General features: G+C 34.5%; 1 protein-coding gene across 1 annotated transcript in view; it reads left to right on the forward strand.

The window, feature by feature from the left end:
• The window catches only part of MALRD1 (MAM and LDL receptor class A domain containing 1), a 336021-nt gene that overhangs the window by 245066 nt on the left and 71283 nt on the right, over positions 1-19672 (forward strand). Inside the window, exons 35-37 of the mRNA XM_012731266.1 lie at positions 4205-4468; positions 11200-11325; positions 15664-15730. Coding sequence (XP_012586720.1) covers positions 4205-4468; positions 11200-11325; positions 15664-15730 — 457 coding nt within the window. The remainder of the gene's footprint in view (positions 1-4204; positions 4469-11199; positions 11326-15663; positions 15731-19672) is intronic.

Genomic DNA, 19672 nt, shown 5'->3' on the forward strand with positions numbered 1-19672 from the left:
ACTATCAGTAATATAGTGCCAAACATCAGTAATATAGGACAAATATTACTGAAATTTATATGGCCCACCAAAGATCCCACATAAAACATTCCTGACAAGAAAGAAGAACTCACACTCCCAGACTTCAAACTACACTACAAAGTCATTGTAATCAAACAGTATTATCTTTAGAATAAAAGTAAAAATATTTAGAATAAAAATCTATAGTACTTAGAAAAAATATGCATTCAGTGGAATAGAATTAAGGATACAGAAATAAATCCACACTTACATAGACAGTTAATGTATCACAACAGAGCCAATAGTCTATGATGGAGAAAGGACAGTCTCTTCAACAAATTGTACTGGGAAAACTGGCCAATCACATGGAAAAGAAATACAATCCAAACTATCTCATACAATATACAAAAATTAACCATAATGGTTAAAAGACTTGAATATAATACCTGAAACCATAGAAGTATATAAAAGAAAACATAGGAAAATGATCTGAGACATTAGATTCAGGATGGCTTTGGTAATTCAACTTCCGAGGACAGGAAAACAAAAGTAAAAGTAAACAAATGGGATCATTGAACTAAATAACTTCTGCAAAGCAAAAGACACTGTCATTAAAGCAAAAAGACAGAAAATATTTGCCCTCATACATCTGACAACAGGCTAATATATAAGGTCTACAATGACGGCATACAGTAAAAAGAAAATAAATACCCATATCCAAAAAATGTGCAGAACAGCTAAATAAACACTTTGCCAAAGAAGACAGACAGATGACCAACAGGCACTTGAAAAGACACTCATTAGCATAGAAGTGAAAATCAAAATCACAGAGCCCATATCAAGATAGACAAGAGCCAACCAATAAATGTGTGGAGAACAAAGAACTCTCATGCACTGTTGGTGTGAATGTAGACTGATCTATCTCCTCTGTAAAACAGTATGGAATTCTCAAAATACTGAAAATGGATTTATCATATGACCTAGAAATTCACTATTAGGTGTATTTGAAAAGTGCAAAAACACTAATTTGAAGGGATATATGCACTTCTCTGTTCATTGCAGCAATCTTTACAATAGCCAAATTATGGAAACAATCTAAATATCCAACGAATATGGGATGTATGTGCACAATGGAATATTACACATCTATTGATTTTTAAAAAGATTAAATCCTGTGAAATTGGAGGGGATTATGCTAAGCAAAATAAATCAGAGTGAGAAAGATACATACCAGATGATTTCATTCATGTGTGAGATATAGGGAAACTACAAGAGTAAATAATTGAGACAAATCCTAAAAATCTGACTGTGGAATTGAAGTTGCCAGAAGGGAAGGAGCCTTTCCATGGTTTATGGAGGAGGACTGTGGGTACCTTGGTCGTGGGTGTGGTGTGGTAACATATAGCTGAAGAGATGCATAAACCTGTAACTGTGAATCCTATACAGGGCTTAATGTTACCTCAAAAAATGCAAAAAGATGATGCTTTTCTGTCCTCCTCTCCCATACTTTGTATATTATTTTGAATGTTGTTAGATCAGCACCTGCCCGATACAAGCAGTTATCAAGTTATAATTTAGGTAATGTACTTTACAGCCAGCATTTTACCATTTATGGCATTGAGTATGGTATTTTTTTCACTAAAAATATTAATCATAAAGATAAAAAATCCTTTAGATTATCCTTGGGTAATTTGGATTTTATTGAACTATCTATAATTCATAGTTATACTTCATTTTATTTAATTTTAAATTATCAGTGTATACTAATTTTATAATTAATTTTATAACTGTAAAAAAGATTTTTCAACTGCTGTCCAAACTGAATGAACAATGAAACTCAACCTTGTTGGGGGAGACAAATTCCTATTCATCATGTCAGGAATTATAATTGTCTGCTTAGCCCAAAATGTAGGAAAAGATGAAGATTTATATATAGATGATGTACTATAGAATTAAATTTTAAGGAAAGCTTCCTTAATTACTCAGAGGGTCTACAGCAGAATGTAGTTAGGTCAAAAGTTAAAAATGTAATATAGGGCCCTCCCAGTGGTGCAACAGGTTAGGACACAGAACTGCCAGTTGGCTGCAACTGCCTCAGTGCGAGTTCCATCCCCACCCAGGATGTGACCCACATGGTGTGCAGACCACTCCTGTCTCTCCTGCTGCTCCCCTCAACAATGTACTTTGTCAATCTGCCTGTTCTGCTCCCCACTCTCTCTCTGGTAAGGACTCTCACTGCCCCTGCACCTCTGGCTTGTACCCCAGTTCTGCATGCATAAATAAATAAATCTTCCTAAAAAAAAGTAATACATCTACCAGAAGTTTTCATTTTATTTGAATACCTGAAGGAAGCCTTTTATAGTCAAAAGCTTGGATATATTACATAGTAGAGTACAGAATTTCCAGTAGTAAAAACCAGAGACTTAAAAAGAAATGAGCATTGCGAGAACAGCTTTTTTTTTATTATTATTACAAAAGTTTATTTTTACATCATTTTGTACATTTTTTTCCATCTCAATTGTAATCCCCGCAGGTTTCCATCACCAAGTCACCCGTGTGCCATCACCATAATCCTGTGCATTTTCCTCCCCCCTCCCCCTGTTTTTGATCCCATTCCCTACTCCACCCCCACAAAATGTCTCTGGTATATGGTTGTTCATTATTTTTGTTATTTTCTCGCCTGGTCCATTATACTCCTGCTATGAGTGAAAGAACCTTCCTAGATTCCTCTTAGCAGTGCAAGTTCACGCTCCTCTTGTATCAGAAATATTTCAGTGGAAGATTTGAGATGGGGTTCATCAGGGATTTAATTTCAAACAAGATACATTTTTGATGGTTGAATAGTGTCTTAGGTCATGTTCCCAAGGAAGTGGATTTCGGTACAGAGATTCTCACTTAGGGTTATGGGAATTTTTTCCAAGAAACAAGACTGAACAAAGGGAGGATTGAGCTGTGATTCAGAGCCTCAGTTGTTGCCAGGGGGATCTTTGGCACTTCACTGGCCAGAACACTTGATAGGTGTTCTGAATTGAGATATTGGGGCTGAGCCATATCTCAGTCACTGAGTGGAGCTGTGTCTGGGAGTATATATAATGTTAGAAATTTCTAGACCTGGACTTCACTGTGAGCTCTCATTTGGTAACCTCCTGGCCACTGGGAAATGAAGATCTTAACCTTGGTGGAAGAACTTGAGCCTTGGAGGAAGTACATGACACAATCTGATATATACAGTACAAGTTTACCAGCTTCTTGAAAAGAATGGTCTACAACAAATGAGTTCTAAGTTCCTTTAACTATAAATGATTCTCAAATTTAATGGAATTGCTATTTCCAAAAAGTGAAGGGGAGTTGTGCTTGACTTCGCATTGGGAAAATTACTATCCTCATGTTACTTTTCAGAGAAGATTAGTAATATGTGCATTCCTAAATTAGACTGTAGATTTTCATCACATACAAAAGTTTGTTGAACCTTTTTGTCCCTTGATAAAGTCATAGAGATAAAAGTTTTATTCATAAATTATTTAGATAAAGTAAAATCTAGGTTGTCTGCTTCTTAAATATGAGATTAATCAAATTTAGAAATAAAAAAAAACTATTACTGTGTGTGTTACAAAAATTTTGTATTTATATTTGGGTGTATGATTTCATATGTAGTTTAAATAAGGCAGTACATGACTTTTTAGCTGTAATCAAGACCCAAGGCCAAGTATAGTATCACAAAGCCATCCAGCAGACCTTTGTTTTTGTGACTCAACCCTAATCAGGCCTCAGGAGTCAAATTCCTCATGTAAGTCACTAAGAGATATTTAATAAATAGCATGCTGGTATAGTAGCCATTTCCTCAAATCTTAAAAGTTATGAGTCCATTACTTACTGTGTGAAGTTACCTTTATTCTCAAGGAGAATGTGATTTAGCATTCTTATGTAAGACCCACAAATCAATATTTCTTCTTTAGTTTGTGTAATTTTCATGGCTATGATATCTTTTTAAGAATATGGTTTCTGAGGTTGACATAAGGCATTTTCTCAAATCATGTTTTCATGTTTGATGGAGTCCATGTTATTCTTTACTGGAAATTAATTTTCTACATTGCAAAAATGGTTCCTGTTACACAAGAATAAATGTGTGTTTTGATGTTTGAACATGGGACAGAGAGATTATTTTCCTAATGCCAGCATGACATGACTTGCTCTCTTTCCTCAGGCCCTGTCACCATACAGCCATCACCCTGTAAGGCTGAACAATTTTCATGTATCTATACACCCCAGTGTGTGCCTCTCTCAAGGAAATGTAATGGACAGGAAGATTGCACAGATGGATCTGATGAAATGGATTGTCCACTCCCCCACCCCCCTCAGCTCTGTTATGAAATGGAGTTCCTCTGCTCTCCCAATGAGTGTATCCCATCCCTCCTGCTGTGTGATGGAGTGCCTGACTGTCACTTTAATGAAGATGAATCCAGCTGCCGTGAGTTATTTTCACTAACTCAGTTTGCCAGAAAAGAAATGCTGCTTGGATATGATAGAGAAAGCTTGACAGATAAAACAAAGTTCTCTGGAGTCTTACCATGATCATATAATCAATAACATAGTTGCTTGTGTTATGTTGCTAAACAAAGCATGTAACTCTGGCTTAGAATTTCTGAGAACATGCTGTTTGTAGTTACTCTAATCTCTTAAACCCATTTGTTTTTCTTTTTTGTTTAGCTCTGGGTCATTCATTTAGGACATGTTCTATGAGCTTGTTATCTTTTCAATTGATGGTCTTAGAAATGGATTGAAGGTGTGTGCTTCTGTCTTCCCACCCTAAATATTCATGAAGATGGATCAAGTAAAGGCATATGGGCAAATACAAATTTTAGTGACTGACTATATGTAGTTAGGGTTTGGATGTGGACAGCAAGCTAGGCAGAGTTATGTTTTGAAGAGTATATGGGATAGTAAATAATAAGGACATGGGTTTGAATGTCTTCTGTGTCACTTCTACTACCTGTGCAATCTTGTTAAAATTATTTGAGTCAGTTTCATCAATCAAGTAATACCCAACTTACAGGACCATGAGAATTTAAGCCAATGCATTTATAACACTAGCGCTGCTTTCAGCAGCTTCAATTTTTATTATAATCTGCCCATATCAGATAGGAAGGGAAAAGTGTTCATTAAGAAATAATTATACAAATGCTTAAGGTGAGCAAATAATCATGGCAAAGGCAAAGAACCACTGATATTTAATTATTTGTTTGCTTAATTTTGCATTGCACTATATATATCTTTTAGTAAGGACTGAAATTATAGAACTCTATAACTCATATGTTATTAATTTCATGTGTCGTGTTTTTTTAAATAATAATAAAAAATTGGAATGTAACTGTAAGGGGAATATTGAGAGATATAAAGGTGTTTTTAATTCCCTGATTAGTGTTGACATCCAGATTTATAATAACTATTGGAACAGAGATAAAGATGATTGAAAGAAAAAGGTGACAGCTTTTATTTTTTTCTAAGATTTATTTATTTATGCATAAGAACTGGCCAGAGATGCAGGGGCAGTGAGAGGCTTCACCAGAGACAGTGTAGGGAGCAGAACAGGCAGATCAACTGAATACACTGCTGAGGGGAGCAGTGGGCAAGGCAGGAGAGGTCTGCCACGTATTGTGGGTCACCTCCCTGCCTGAGGATCAAACTTGTGCTGAGGTTGCCACCACTGATTCATAGTGCTGTGCTTTAACCCATTTCACCACCAGGGAGGGCCCTGGCTTCACACAGAGGCTGTGGCTAGCTTGCAGTACTGCACTTTAACCTGTTGCACCAACAGGGATGACCCAAGACAGATTTTAGATGCTTCCAGGTCTTACATAAGTGAACTTTTCCTAGAGATTGGTTTTCTGTCTACTTATTTCCTACAGGTATAGGCTTCTGTCACAAAACCAGATAGTCAGGTTTTATATTTTCTTAAAAGCAAGGTGAAGAAGTGAAAATGATGAAAAAGGATATGCCAAATTACTTATCCCTGTTCCCATAAGGTTTCCAATGTAATTTGACAGATGAAATCATCTTAAGTTCAATATAATCACATAATATTTGATTTAATATAAGAATGCTATTTAAAGAGCAACTTATGAAACATCATATCTTTATACCTTTAGATATTCAGTGGAAAATTGATACTTGATGATGTAGTCATGTATAAAGTTCTGTTTCTAACTGAAAATCAAATTAGGTATAGGCTGGTATCATGTGAGAATTACTTCTATCCATTTCAAAAATATTTGAGTTATGATTCTGTAGGGAAAACTGTGGACATAAATGAACATAAATGCTAGAGCAAAATTACTGAATAAAAGCACCCACTGAAGATAACTTACCCAATAAGTGAAAGCAAAGTTTTGTTTTTGTTTACACAACTTGTTTATTAGTACACAGAATGCACTGGAGTAAGGAGGAAGACTGGTTAGAAGATGTTGTACTTGAAGTACAAAGGACTTGATTAGATAGTAGCATATAAGGTAAAAATTATGAATAGTTTTTAAGTGTTATTCAGGGTGATGAAGAAGTTTCTATTGCTATCCATTGGCCAGACCTAACCATAAGCCAAATCTAACCAATAAAGCAAAGAATCTCATTGATAAGTCAAACCTGACCAAAAAAGCAAAGAATCTCATTGATGAGTCCCTGTAGTTCAGCCTCCAGGACTTAGAGCAGGACTTAGAGAAGGCAGAGAATGGCACGGGAGAAGCACACAGGAGCTATCCATCAGGGCTGAAAACATGGAGCGCGAGGGATGTGTTGGTGGCTGTGTAATCACATACAGTGTTGTAAGCCAAGGTTACCTCAATAAAAATAAAATAATTAACATTAAAAAAGATAGGGAAATGGAAGTTTCATCTACTTTCTAACTTTAATTTTTTAAATGTATCCTATAAAACTGAGTGCCAATTCTTAAGATTTGGAATGAGTCATGGCCCTTAAGATTTATGGAACAACCGTTGTCATCAGTATTTGTATTACTGGCTTTTATGGATGCTCGAAGTGATCTCAGCATCCTATGCTGTTTCACAATGATAAAGTGACTACCATCCCTTTGCATCTGGCATCTTCTTACAAAAGTTTTTCTAGTTAATCAATTTTAAAATTATGGTAAGACTATTTTACAAAGGTATTGCAGGATTAAATTAACATGGCAAAGTACATACTACACACAACAGTTACTACCCTTCCCCTTTAAATAATTCTGTCATTTGAATTGCTCTTATATTGCTATTTAAACAGTTAAGATCCATCAGTAAAGAGAAATGGTTGAATTTAGATCAAAGATTGAGTAAATATCCTTCGTACTCCTTGCTAAGTGCCTTTGTGTGCCTGGAAGGGCTGGTTTGTGGTCTTCATTCTTTGTTCTCATGGCCCCAAACCATAGTTATACTGTTGTTCTAAGTGCTGATCTGCATACATGAGTTTTCATTTTAATATCAAATGGATACACATCTGTAGTCATGGGTGCTTTACTTTCGTATTTCTTATGCAGCAACTATAATCCATAAAAGGAATTTTGCTTTAGGAAAGTAACTCCACTGAACCATTCATGAATTATCTTTACGGTATCATTTACCTGAGTGAGTAAGCTAAAAGTCACAAAATGGTCCATTTAACAGCTTTTTTTTTTTAAGATTTATTTATTTATGCATACAGAACTGGGGTACAGGCCAGAGATACAAGGGCGGTGAGAGGATTCACCAGAGACAGAGTGGGGAGCAGAACAGGCCAGCTGATGAAGTACACTGTAGAGGGGAGCAGAGGGCAAGTCAGGAGAGGTCTGCCGCGCCATGTGGTCACCTCCGGGGCGGGCGGGGATTGGACTCATGCTGAAGTGGCTTTAGCTTCCTAGTGCTGTGCTTTAATCGTACTTCGACGATCTGCCTGTTCTGCTCCCCACTCTGTCTCTGGTGAATCCTCCCACTGCCTCTGCACCTCTGGCCTGTACCCTGTAAAAATTTTTGTAAATTAAAAACATTTATATATATATATATATATATATATATAGATATAGATATAGATATAGATATATATTGAGGTAACATTGGCTTGCAGCACTAGGTGTGATCACACCCTTCAGTGGATGTTACCACACCACATGCACCACCAGAAACCCATAGTCCACCGTAGCCACGTAGCCACGTGGCCACCTCCTTCGTGCTTCTTGGCAGCTTCAATTCTAAATTAGCTTTTAGACTTTGTTTTTGGCTTGATTTTGCCATTGTTTCTCTATATTCTTCATATCAGTTACACCTTATGTATTTTTATGTATTTCAACTCAGTGCTATTTGACCTAAAGTCAAGGATTTATATAAGTTATGTTAAAGAAGTACTCTGTGATTTCTCAGACTTTTACAATGAAAAGACCGTGATGATGAAATGCAAACATTTCACATATATGCACACATATTCCTGGATATACAGGTGCCTGAATATACATACTTATTCATATTTTCAAACATGTCTTCATGTTATGAATTAGAAAATCATGCTGTCTCCTAGTTTATTTAGTTGCTATATGATTTATCATGTTGATAAATGGCCTAAAATTACTCAATGTTTGGAATAGCTTAAAGATCACTGTTTTTCTTAGGAGCTTAGTCATTTCTATAGTCTGGTTTCAGACTTGTTAGCACTTGCCTGTGCTACCTTTTTTACACAAACTTCCTAGTCAAAGGCATACTTCCTTACTTCTTTATTCACTTTTCCAATATCAAACATATTGATTTTATGACCATAGACTTTATTCCCAGTCTATTAACTTTTTTTTCTAAAATCATTAAAATTTAAGACATACTTCATATCTCTACTTTTATTTTCAGCTCTTATAGACCTCCCTACACTGGACTCTTTTGCAGCAGTGTTTTGATAATACTGAATCTATACCAATACTTGGTCAACTAAGTCTAACCTTATGATCTTTCTTTTGTTATCACTTTTAACTATTAATTGCTTTTGTATTTTTGTTGCTGTATATGTTCCTATCACTTCTAAAAAAGTATATTTTCTGCATACTTCAGTTGAAATGCTAATTATGGTGCCTACATGCAGTGCCAGCTCAGTGACATTTATTGGTGTGAATTGATGTTCTCACATTTTGAGAGAGTCTCAATGAAGAAAATCACCTTAATCTTTCAGTCAACACTTACAGACAATGGAAATATATGCTTTCAATGATATCATTTTTATGTTTGTTTGAATATAAATTTCTATGGGTCATTCTAAAACTGATTTGTGTCCGTTTCCTATGGTAACTCAAACAATACCTTCTAGCCTATAAATATACTTGAAGAAAACTTTGTGATATAACTGTAAAAATCTGTGCAAAATGCATACATGGAAATATTTATTCCTGGCTCTTCTAAATTATCATGTTGCCCTGAAAAGTTTGAACTAAATTATCTTTATACTAGCAAAAGTAATTTTCCAGATAAGTCCTTCTTAAATTTTTAGCATCAGAGTTAGGTTAAAATGTGCAAATAGGGTATGGTATATAGACCATAAATAAATCAGAGAAAAACAGAGTAGTTCTCTTTGAATTTGAACACCAGAAAGTTCTAATTTCTCATTGCTGTCTTCGACATATATCTGAAGAACCTTAAGGCTCTAAGAAACAGGATCAATGATGCAACCAGGTTATAGAAGAAATGTAGATCAATGTCATAATTATTTAGTGGTTTTGAAATGATCCAAAAGTCTCAACAAAGTGGTACAATAAATTAACGATCTGATACATTTCTTCTGTTCCAAACATATATCAATGCTAGATAGAAGAGATAGCATAAGTATATATAAAGACCAGGAGTCGTGATATTGACGTGGAATGAAATTTCATTTGTACTAGAGAAAGGAGATCACATCTTCAACCCAGGACCTTCTAGGTCCTCAAGCAAATATGAAAACAGGAACTCATGTGATAGCCTGGTATACAGGCTTCTTGTTCAATTATAACTTAAAGAAGTAATCTAAATCAAGACTTGCTGTTTCAACATACTGGTCTCCTAAGAGACCTAAGAATGAGAGAGAAGAAAACAAGTATACATTTTCAAGAGTAATGGTAGAATCTCAGGGAGTTTGAGTACTTTGAGAAACTAGATTGCCTTTGAACAGGAAGTGTCCCTAATGGGGACCAATAAAGGTATTTTTCTGAAACAGCCAATCTTATGAATGGTAGCATCCCCATTAATGTTTGTTCCTGGAATCACACCAAACTCTGTTTATGCTCCCACCAGGAGATTTTAGGATGGTCAAATAAGTAACTATAACACATTAACGCAGTGTGGTAATAGCCCATAGTCATGGTACATTGGCTGCAATGATATACACCATCACCCAGATCTATCAATGACCCAATGACTGCTCATGACTCATAACCACTTGGAAGTGGACAAACATTCAGATTACAATTCCAGTCAGTTCAATTGCACATAATATCAGGATAATAAGGGAAACGATAAACCAAAGAAAAATTTGCTATGATGTCAAAGTGCACTCCTTTCTAAAATTAATCCTAGTATATACAATGTATTTTATTACATACACAATATCATCTAATGTGCAGCTGAATGATAAGATTTAACAAGTTTCTTTTTGAAGTTGAAGAAGCCTTTTTTTTTTTTTTTAAGATTTATTTATTTATTCATACAGAACTGGTGTACAGGCCAGAGGCTCAGGGGCGGTGAGAGGCTTCACCAGAGACAGAGTGGGGAGCAGAACAGGCAGATCGACGAAGTACACTGCTGAGGGGAGCAGCGGGCGGGTCAGGAGAGGTCTGGCTCGCCATGTGGTCTCCTCCGGGGCAGGCGGCAGGCGGGAATCGAACTCATACGGAAGTGGCTTCAGATTCTCAGTGCTGTGCTTTAACCCGCTGCGCCACCAGGGAGGGCCTGAAGAAGCCTTTTTAAAAAAAAAAAAAAAAATTTAAGATTTTATTTTATTTATGCATACAGAACTGGGGTACAGGCCAGAGGTGCAGGGGCGGTGAGAGAGTGGGGAGCAGAACAGGTAGATCAACGAAGCGCACTGCTGAGAGGAGCAGCGGGTGGGTCAGGAGAGGTCTGCTGCACCATGTGGGTCACCTCCTGGGCAGGGGGGATATAACACACTGTCTATTTCATTAGAAAAAAAAAAAGACCAGCCTGTAGCCATAATCATTATTCTTTATTCCAGCCAATGAGAGCTGTTCTGATGGAGCTCTGCTGTGTTCCTCCTCCAACAGCTGCATCTCGCTTCGCCAGCGCTGTGATGGTTTGACCGACTGCGTGGATTTCCAGCTCGATGAGTCAAGCTGCTCAGGTATTCCATTTCTGCTTCCATTTCTAGTCAGATATTCTCTGCAGTAAAAGTCAGTAACTAAACCTGCATACCCTAAAAATATTAACACTTGAAATTCTAAATAATGGCAAGGCTGGAATAATTAATTTTCTATTATTGGTTAGGGAGCAAGGAGATTGTTAAATTAATTGCTAGATACATAACAAAATTTACATATGTATGACAGTGAACTCATGACTATTCTATATGGACATATTCATGAAATAAAAAAAATTAAACACTGAAATTTAAAATATTACTAAAGTTTATCATTAGTATTTTAATAATTTCTTCTATACAAATTGTGTGTTTACTATCAAAAGGCAACCTCATATAAGTTAGTATGTTATTAATTTTTTAATTACAGTTTTTCCACATTTTTTCATGAGTTTCCTACTTACATTATCTAGTTATGTTTAAAATTCAATTTATTAAACTTTATACTATTCAACATTTTTCTTCTGATCCTAGGATACTTATAAGAACTGATAATCTATACTTGTGATTATGCTTTTATCAAAACTACTTTACATTCTCTAACTTATTATAGTATATTTTAATATCTCTCTAAAAATGTTTCATAAAGAGACATAAATATTAGTTAGAGCAATATAAATCTGTCACAAGTAAAAGATAGTACAAATCAATGAAAAAAGAAATATCCAACCACATTTTCTAAATAAGTTAAATAAAATTCATATCAAGACTAGGTGAGAATATGTTCTTTATATATCTATATATATATAGAGAGAGAGAGAGAAAGAGAGAGAGAGAGAAAGATCATTCCAAGATACTACAATCAAATAATAATGAAAATAATAATTTTATGCTACTGAAAGTAACTATTCAGATAGCACTGGGTTTCATAGTACAAAAGAAAATCAAGAACAGAGAAAATCTGGTCCCATAAGGTATACAAAGATGAATTCTTTTTCATATTATATTATTCTACTACACATGCTTATGTATCAGATAAGATAGCCCAAATGAAATAATCTTACTTTCCTTTTAAAATGTAGAAAACTATTCATGATATAGTTACATTATATGAAACTACAAATATGTAATAACTATATGTGGTACCAAAATTCATTTACATAAAAATAAAATTTTCTTCAGAATGATTCTATATGAGAACAAATACATTGTAACTATTAAGATAGTGGAATACCTGCCATTCATACTAAACCATACAAACATTATTGTTGACCCAACTAGTTAATCACTCAGAAATAAGGTACAGTTCACATACAAAGAATGTCTCATATTTACACAGCTCTTGAGTTAGTTAAATAAAGAACAGTGGAGCTTTCAGAAATAAAATACATATTCTATTATGTGCCCCTATTAGTGTTTTATGAGCTTTTTGGTTTGTCAATCAAATATGATTAAGTCAGTGCTTCTGATTTTAAGGAACTTTTTAATCCTAGTCCATGCTAATATATGTAAATACATAATACATCTTCCTCTTTATTCCCAGATGACATATTCCTTTAAGGTCAGCATTTCATAGGCTTGTATGAACCTCATCCTTCCAGCATCCAATAATTCCCCCAGTAGTCACACAACAGATGACGAGCATCTGGCCTCTCTTCACCTGGAGGCTTAAGTCATTAACAAAACATCATTCTCAGAAACTGCATAAGTGTTGCAGGTTAAGTATGTTTTAATGAGTCCTGTCCATTCCCACATTACATTAAAAAGGCATATTATTTCAAGTTTTGGTTGCTTAAACAATAGAAATTTTTGACCAGAGATTGTGTAGCTTAATTGAAGCTGAAAATCTTTTTCCTGTAGTAAAGGCTAATAAAGGTTGTGTCAGCATGATAGTGTAGCTATTATAATCATCCATTTGAAGGAAAATTAGGGAAAATTCACTAACATAAAAAATTATAGACTGGGATGTTGAGATTTAATATAATATCAAAAACAATATTAAATTGCAGAGTATTTTTAAAACAAATGAAGCAAAATGCAAAAACTTCTCCGGCAAGCATTCTTGAACTATTTCAAGTTTCTAATTCATGATTAATCTCTCCTACAGTCCCTATGCTGGGATTTCAAACAACCTGAACAGTTCTTGTCTCTGGTAACTTGGTTTGTGGCACCAGCTTTCTGGGGGACACGTAGAATCAATATAACCCCAGAAACTGCATGTACTTTATTGTGCATGTGTCTCATTTTCCATAACAGTGCCCAAATACCATGGGATTCCAAGGGCTTCATGGTCCCCTCATATCGAGAACTGTAAGAGGTTATAGAAATCATGAACTAAACAGCAGAATGCTTGACATGTTAGGCTAACAGACTTTGCAGTCAAAGGAACAGGATTTAGTTGCATATGTTATCCACTTGAGTAAGTTCTATTCTATTTTCTCTTCTTTACAATGAAGATAAGAATGGGATATTCCACATTCTATGAGAATTAAGTGAAATAACACAGGGGAAACCTTTAGCACAGTCCTTTACTCAGAGCAGTGAATAGTAGTGGTAGTGGTGACCATAATGCTTGAAGAAGAAAGAAGAGAAGGAAAAGGTGGAAAGTGCTGTGGTAATGGGACTTAGGTTTCATAGGCAATTCAGACAATACTCAAATATCAACAGACAGGTGAGAGTAATTATCTAACATTTTATTACACCATTCACTAATATAGAAAATTTCTAAATATATCCAAATTTATACTCCCAGGAGCCTTATAGAGAAGGGCTATTAATCCTCATTTTAAACATGAAGAAACTTGTATTAGACTAGCTGCTCCTAAGCCAGACAATTCATCAGTGATGAGTCAGCTGTTACAGAGGAGAGACCAAGGCTCACACGATTATCAGTCTTTGTAACATCTGCCACATAACAGTTGTCCCTGCTTTCGTCTTTACAGACATTGAGAGAGAACGTTTAGATTGTTTGCTGAAGCTATATGATCTGGCTCCAATGTATCTCTGACCTATCATATTTTCTTCATATTGTCAGCAATCCAACCAGACTGAATTCCCTTCAATCCCTTAACCATACTGTAGTCTCAGGATTTTATGCTTTTATGGTTACCTTTACACATAAAACACACACACACACAGTCAACATTTCTTCTTACTCCCATATTTGTCTGGGGTGCTCTCCTGGGTACTTCCATCATCCTTAGTACATCTATCCCAAGTTGGATCATTTTTCATGTGATATTTTAATGCATCCTCCATAAAGCTGGAAGATCAATGAGCCAAGTGCTCTAAGACTCAACAACCTTATGAGAGTGGTACTATTTTTAACTCTGCTTGACAAAGAATAAGCTGAGGCACAGAGAGATTAACTACCTTGACCTAAAATACACAGCTAATAAATTGAGATTCCTACTCAAATAATCTGGCCCCAGAGCTGCAGCCTTGACACTTATGTAAACTGTCTGGATTATTTATCATTTCATATCCAATACCTCATCCAGTGCCAGACAATGAGTAATTGCTTCACATAGACCTGTTGAAATACAAATTAAAGGTAGTAGATGTTCCCATCTCTACTGTGGAAGTTATGATAGTTCAGTCAGGGAGGACTAGTATTCTGCAAGAAAGTGTTGACAAAGTCAAGAAGAACAATTTGGGACTAAATTAAATGAGTAAGAAAATTGTCAGGCAACATAGATTAGGATTGTTTAGTAAGGACAGAAGGAGAAATACACAAGGAAACACCACAAAGAATTATAAACTTGCTAAAAACTTCGACATTCATAACTACATGAAAATATTTAGCTTCCACTGAACAAATTCTTTTCCAAAGAAATGTTCATGCTAAGCTCATACTAGGAAATAACACAAGCAGTTAAAAAAAAAAAAAAGGTATGGGCAAGAAGGAACATTTTTAAGCTGATAACTGATATACCTACAGAGCTAGGACCTGTAGTGCACAGGAATGGCATTTTATCCGAAAGACAAGGCTGCCCATGCAAAGTGTTTCTCTATCACGAGATAGTGACTACTGTGTGGAAGTGAAGGAGATAGATGTTACAGTAAAGGAAAATCTTCAGAATAATCACAAATATGTTATGCAGACAATTCTAAACAGAGTGTCTTAATCCAGGGGAAAAGAAAATCTTCCCATATGGTGAACTTCTTGGGCATGTGAAATAGGGAGTACGGCCAGGGCAGCAGGTGTCTGCTGAGAAAATCTGGGGGTGCAGTAGACTAGGAGAATTCTTATACTTTTAGCAACTAGGAAAAAAATGTACTCTTAATGATTAGATATTATACCATGATTATCAGTAACAGGTCCTCTAATCCTAATGATATTTATAATTAACTGAGGGCTTTGTGATAATAATTTTTTTTCAGAGTGTCCAGTAGGTTACTGCAGAAATGGTGGGACTTGCATAGTGGAGAAAAATGGTCCTATATGTCGGTAAGGAGATTATTTATCATTTTTTAAAAAACTGATTTGCTAATGGATTCCTTTTTATAAGTTAATATAATGAACTATCAATTACTATATATTTGTTAAAGTAAAAATAGTAAATAATGACAATATTTGAACAAAAGGAAAATGGAAGTGTACTTTAGAAAGGTATTAATTATTTAACATAATTTTACATTTTTAAATGTATTTTATACTGTATGGAGTATATAACTTTCTGCATTTTGTATTGTATGGAGTATATAACTTTAATAACACTCATTATTCCTTCTTTTTAATATTTATATCTGGTTATGAAAAGTTTTTATATGAGTATCTTCCTATTTCAGATGAACTTAGTTTCTGTATTTCCTTTCTCCCTGTTTATTTCAAAGTCCATATTTTTCCTTTAGACAACAAAGGATGGAATTAATTCATAAATAACACCTTTTTCTGCTTAATGCAATGGATGTTTATGAAAGGTACAGATAAGGAATACATTTACATGCTTAAAGCAAGAATAAACAAAACCAGGCTTTTGCTTTCTTTTGGGAGTTATTTATATTGCATATCAAAGATTGCTTGATTTTTTTCTCACTCTTTAGGGAATTGTGCAAAGCAGTTTCGTAAATTCCAAAGGAAATGATGCATATTCGATTATATTTGTGTTTATGACTTTTTAATCTAACAGACTGATGGTATATCACTGTTTGTTAAAGAAGTGACTGCAGGCTAAAACTCAAGTCCTAACAAAAAAACAAAAGTGTATACAAAATATTCATTAATAGTTATTTAAATCATTACATCCTGCTGAGGTAACAATTATTTTAAGAAAACTAATTTATCCCTAAAAAAAAGTAAAGACTTTAAACAAGTTATAGGATGATACACATTTAGCTATTGTTTTAATGTTGTTGAAATTGAATTACTAATAGCTTTTCAAAGTGATTTGCCTCTCAAATTCATTACATAATTTATCTCACATCACAACAGAGGTATAATTTTTGTCAATGTCAGTGGGTTTTTATTTATAATAAACTATAATTTGATGGAAAGATGGACTGCCTAATATTAACTTACAACATCTCCTGAAATAAGCTGACAATGATGCCATAATTAACATTTATTGAAATTAGGTGAGTGAATAATGTTAGGTAATATCAACTGTTTTCAGAAAGGAGATTTGAACTTTTGCCCTCAATAATCCGGCTAGTATGCTGGACCCCAGGCCTAAAACAGGCTCAGCTGAGCAAGCAGAGAAGTTTGTGTTCTTGGCAACATCTTCTTGTACTTATGTAAACTTCTAAAAGTTGAAATCCAGATGGTGATGTTCAAAACTTGTTTCTCTCAAATGAGAAAACTCTTAACTTGGGGGTTGAAATGTGGCAGGAAGATGAAGAAAGGAATAAAGAAAGAAATCAGCACAGCACAATGTGGAAAGCAGGTACAGAAAAATCATGGAATATTTTATTATATTAATTTTGATATTAAATAATACTTTTCAAATAAATGAATAGCTGTCATTGTGATTGATAAAAAACAAATGTTTTCTATAGTAGTTGTGAAAAAAGCTTATTATTTTTTACTTTATTACATAGTATTCTCTTAATTCAAACTTTTATTGCTTTAAAATTGTGAACTACAAATGTAATATACAATTGTATTTTAATAATTTGTAAAGTATACAATAGTGTATGCAGCAAAAAGTAGAAATTCCCAATATTCAAATCACACTCTACAGTAATATATTTTACACCCACTTAAATATGCCTTTTCCACTCACACATGGGTACAGACGCAGACTTCTATTTCTTACAGAAGGTGTCCCCAAGTCTTTGGATTTCTTCTTGGGATCTCTAGATACCTTGATAAAGTACCTTCATATTGTACCTGTAAACCCAGAGAAAAGACACTCCATAAGAAAGTCATCTGGATGTTTAAAGTATCCATAAGAATAGAAATGGCTAGGTGAAGCATGGTTTTTTATATTTAAGAAATACTTAACTTGACATGCTTGATGCCTAAGAAGCAAACTTTGAGGTAAAGGAGGCAAATCATTCCTCACCTAAGTTTTGATTTTTTTTGTTATATATACATAGTGTATATAACACACACTGTTCACTTTGTCTAGAGTTCATATTTTCTACAATATTTGTCAGAATAACTAATCTCCTGTATGTAGGATAGTGAGGCTATGGAAAAAGAAAATATCACTCTGCTTTACTACATTAACAGAAGATGGTGCTCTTAATCTAGGAATTTTTAAAACTATCTCAGATCTTTACCCCTACGTTTGAAATGAAGAGACAAATGTGGTTTTCTTTTCTACAAAAAGCCACTGTTTAAAATAAAGTTCAGGGCCCTCCCTGGTGGCACAGTGGGTTAAAGCACAGCATTAAGAAGTTAAAGCCACTTCAGCATGAGTTCAATCCCCAGCCCAGGAGGTGATCCACATGGCGAGGCAGACCTCTCCTGACCCGCACGCTGCTCCCCTCAGCAGTGTATTTCATCGATCTGTGTGTTCTGCTCCCCACTCTGTCTCTGGTGAAGCCTGTCACTGCCCCTGCACCTCAGGCCTGTACCTCAGTTCTGTATGCATAAATAAATCTTTCAAATATTTAAATAAAGTTCAGTTTATAAACATTCTTCTTCTTCCCCTCCGCTCAGGGAAAGTAAAAAAGAAAGTGCTCTAAGACCCCAACTCCAAACTAAATTAAGTATTTTCCAAATAAAAGTATTTAGTGATATGAAAATAAAACAACCCTTAACTAAGAAAGTCAAAGTACAAATAAACAACAAAACAATAATAATGAAATAAGTATTGATTGGTCCCGAAAAAACAAATGCAATTTCAAAAGGAAAGAAAAATAAAGTACAGTGTTCCCGAGGAAGGAAAATTCAAATTAAATTTATTAAGGAATTTTGGCAAATGCAGAAAAATAAATAAGAAAATGAAAATGGGATGAAGTAAAAAGAAGCAAAGAAGCCAAAGTAGAAGATAAAAAACATGCGTATAAATGGAGTCCCTTAAGAGGAAAACAAATACTGGAATACAACAATATTTAAAATCATAAACCAAAAATACTTTTTCAGAAAAGACAGAAGACCTGACCTTAATTTACATATTGCATAGGCCAAAAGTTATCTTGAAAATTTTACAACAAAACCAAGAACTTTTGAGACATATTATAGTAATAATGTGATACTTAAAAAAAAAAAAATCCTGTGGCTTCTAGGAGACAAAAACAACGTATAAGGACAAGGGGTTATTCTGACATTAGATTTCCAAAAACTAAGAAATCTATTGTGATTGTCAATAGGCTTGTAAAAGCCTTTGCCAAAGTTCAGTGTTTATTTCTGAGTTTTTAAAGATCACAGGAAAATATAAATTGGTATATGTTGTTTTTACCCCTAGAGACAATGATAGTGTATTTTAAACAGCAGTTTTATATTTTAGGAATATATCATTCTGTTCTCTTTTGATCACGAGGGTTTCTGCTATTCACAATTCTAAATAGAATATTCAGGAATATGTGTCATAAATTTCAAAATTATATTATAAAAAATACAATAAAAAAAAACCTGAAATAGAAGAAAGACATTTCCTTTTCTTGGATAGCTGATAGGGCATCCTAAGAATCTTGGTTCTGCCTAGGTTAATCTATGAATTTAACACAACCTATAAAAATACCCACAAGGTTTTTAGAAGTGTAGAAGATTTTATATTAATGTTCATATAAAAAAGCAAACAGAAAATCAGGTAAGTAAACACTGAGCAAGTTCTAAATGGTTAAGTAAACTTATTAGTATGAATATAATGAAGCCTTTATTAAATCAATGTAGTATAGGCACTCAAAGAAACAGACATTTCATACTGGTAGAATGGAGTAGAAAGTCTAGAAAAATGTCTAGTACATATGAAAATAATAAAGATGGCATCTCAAAGCTCAG

This window comes from Condylura cristata, unplaced genomic scaffold (assembly GCF_000260355.1).
Source record: "Condylura cristata isolate star-nosed mole 26May11 unplaced genomic scaffold, ConCri1.0 scaffold00030, whole genome shotgun sequence".
Classification (NCBI taxonomy): Eukaryota; Metazoa; Chordata; class Mammalia; order Eulipotyphla; family Talpidae; genus Condylura; species Condylura cristata.